Source organism: Austrofundulus limnaeus, unplaced genomic scaffold (assembly GCF_001266775.1).
Source record: "Austrofundulus limnaeus strain Quisiro unplaced genomic scaffold, Austrofundulus_limnaeus-1.0 Scaffold880, whole genome shotgun sequence".
In the NCBI taxonomy this organism is placed as follows: domain Eukaryota; kingdom Metazoa; phylum Chordata; class Actinopteri; order Cyprinodontiformes; family Rivulidae; genus Austrofundulus; species Austrofundulus limnaeus.
The window spans coordinates 40,318-43,323 of NW_013953282.1; the positions used below are offsets into that span (position 1 = coordinate 40,318).

General features: G+C 38.8%; 1 protein-coding gene across 1 annotated transcript in view; it reads left to right on the forward strand.

Annotated features, from left to right (window-relative positions):
• The window catches only part of frzb (frizzled related protein), a gene marked incomplete at both ends in the record, with an annotated part of 42,733 nt that overhangs the window by 24,024 nt on the left and 15,703 nt on the right, over positions 1–3,006 (forward strand). The window contains 1 exon segment of the mRNA XM_014029294.1: positions 1,271–1,330. Within this exon segment, the coding sequence (XP_013884748.1) occupies positions 1,271–1,330 (60 nt within the window).

Consider the following 3,006-nt stretch of genomic DNA (forward strand, 5'->3'; position numbering starts at 1 on the left):
TTGGAGCTGGAAAACCTCTAAAACATGCAGGATAGCGGCCCTCGAGGACAGGAGTTTGACACCCCTGGTCTATAGCCTTCCTTCTTTTACAGATTGTTGTGTGAATTTCAGGACTTACATTTTACTGTCATAAAAAGTACAGAGAAAAGGGACCATTTAAACTCACCGTACCGTGTTGTTGTTAGCTGCCTGAAGTGTGTGGTGGTGTACAACAATTTGATGACATCAGGACTGTTCTGCAATAGTCACATTTTGATGATGTATGTGCAAACCAATCCTGCTGGTGCCTGAAGGCGCCAAAAATATATGTAAGAATTAAAAAAAATACTGACAACAGGTTTGCTTGCACAAGAGTTATTTCAGAAACACTTTAAGCTGAGATCTTTTCTGAAAACTGAAACTGAGAACTGATGATGTATTTTCTGAAAAATACGTTTTCTGAAAAATGAATTTTTTCTGACAAATTAGAATTGATATATTTTTTCTGAGAACTGATGATGTCCTGAAATGTACAATGTACCTGACAGTGAAGTGCAGTCATGGCAAGCCTCCTGGTTGCCTGATGAGACCAGAGATTGGCTGCGTGCAGTCTGTTCTATCCTGGATTGTCTGGGCAGAGAGACATATTGTCCTGCAAGCCTTGACGGCAAAATTTGTAAAACACAGCCCATGACACCCAAGTGCTGACCGGGTGAGGAAACAAGTGACTTGAGGTGTTATCTTCTTGGGATGCCCACTTTGTGGCTTGTCTCTAATATCCTCCATTATATGGAACTTGGCCTTCAATTTGGAGATGGTACTASKGCTCACTCCAAAGAATGCATGGTTTTGTGGGACACCAGCTTGAAGTTGACCTATCCGGATCAGTCAAACATGGCATTCCCATTCTTGAAGCAGACGCTTACTAACCAATGCAGCATCACCAGCACCTGGGTCAGAAGCAACAGTAAAATAAGCTGTTTGGCAAAGGAAAAGAAGATTTGGCCAATTTTTTTGTGTGCAACATGAAAAACATGAGCTCTACTGCTCACCCCACAAATACATGTTTCTTATAAAAGTTAGAAAGGGAAATTAACAGTCTTTCCAAWGTTMGATTTATTGCCAAGAAGCATTGTCACAACAAAGAAATAAACCAAACACAAATTACCTTATATTGGTGCTAAGTTTATATATATAAAGTCTCACTTGAACTCCAYTACATATTGATCACAAATTATTGAACCAGTTGATTAAAAGTCTGATCTATTCTGAATTTTTAATTCTATCACAGAATCCAATCCTGACTTTCCAATGGACTCCAACAACTTCCACTGCAGGGGACCCAACGGAGGCAAGGAAGACTGTCTTAACTTTTGTCTGTTTCCATGCAATAGGCATTTAACCAGTGACACAATGTTGAGCATCTGCACTCTTGTTACTAAAAGTGTTGCACAAATACAGATCAGATGTCTGACATGACAAATTCATACATTTGTCAGTAGTGTTCAACTCAAGTATAAGGTGGCCACTATCCAGCGTGTGTAAAAAGYTTTTCTGTTGCAACACACCTAATTTAAATAAATGAGTCATGAAAAGGATTTTGCAGAACTTTAGGTGATACTTAAGAAATATGCCAACAATTTTAATCAGGCATGTTTGAGCAAGGAAATAGCTAACCCCCAATTTACAATGTGTCCACTCCACTCTGACCTCCGCAGTAAAAACACGTCCAATATAATCAATGAGAGCATTTACACCGCATTTGCATCCGCAGGGCAGTGCAGGACAATGATTGTTTGAGGACTGTTAGTCCCACCTGTCTAATAGTGGGGGGGTCATAAATGTAACTAAGCTCTACAAAACTAGGAAAGCAGTCTTTGATTTCCTCAGGGATCTCCCGTATGCAGTTGGGTTAAAATTTCGTACGAATATGATGGACCAGTGCCATTAAGAGCTTTAAAAATGATCAATAAAATTTTAAAATCAATTCTAAAATAGACAGGAAGCCAATGTAAAGAGGATAAAACGGGTGATATGCTCATGACTAGAAGTGTTGGTTAAAAGATGGTTTGTTGTGTTCTGGACAAGTTGAAGTCATCTCAGGGAAGACAGGGATGCCAAAATACAGTCCATTACAACAATCGAGTCTAGAGCTAACAAATGTATGAATGGCCTTCTCTAAGTCAGTGAGATTTAGAAAGAATTAACTTTGGTCAGTAGACCTAGATGATAAAAGCTAGATTTGACTACAGAGTCAATTTGTTTATTAAATTTTTTAAGCTTCTGATCAAGTATTACCTCTAGGTTTCTGATAGTTGCATTTAGTTTAAAAGGCAGGGCATTGACATCTGTAGTGTCAAAGTCATCGAATAAAATACTTTCAGTCTTTTTATGATTTAAAAACAAAAGKTTTTTATCTAGCCACTGTGTAACAGCCGTAATGCAATCCAAAAAAGAGACAACTGTGTTAGTCATGCCTGGTTTAAGAGACAAGTRAATTTGTAAACCATCTGCGTACAGTGGAAGGACACTTTGTGCTCAGACATAACTTCTCCTTGTGGCAGCATATAAAGAGAAAGGAGAAGGGGCCAAGGGTGGAACCTTGTGGCACCCCAAACAAAAGAGTAGCACTGGAGGAGGATAAACTATTGATGGTGACAGATAATCTGTCACATAAGAAGTAAGCAACTTCAGTGCAGTGTCTCAGATACCAACAAAGTGTTTTAAAAGAGTCAGAAGGACGGAATGGTCCATCATATCGAAGGCTGCTCTAAGGTCTAGCAGGACCAGAACAACAGGACACTTACTATCAAYAGACATAGTAATGTCATTATGCATTTTTAACAGTGCAGTCTCAGTACTGTGTCTCCATGTGAAAACCGAATGGAATTTTTCAAAAATGTCATTTAATTCTAAGAATGTTTTCAGTTGGATAAAAGCATTTTTTCTAATGCAAGCCCAAGGGACATACACAGAGGAAAGGTTGAGATCTGACAAACACTGAGTACAGGAGACAGAATATAAAGG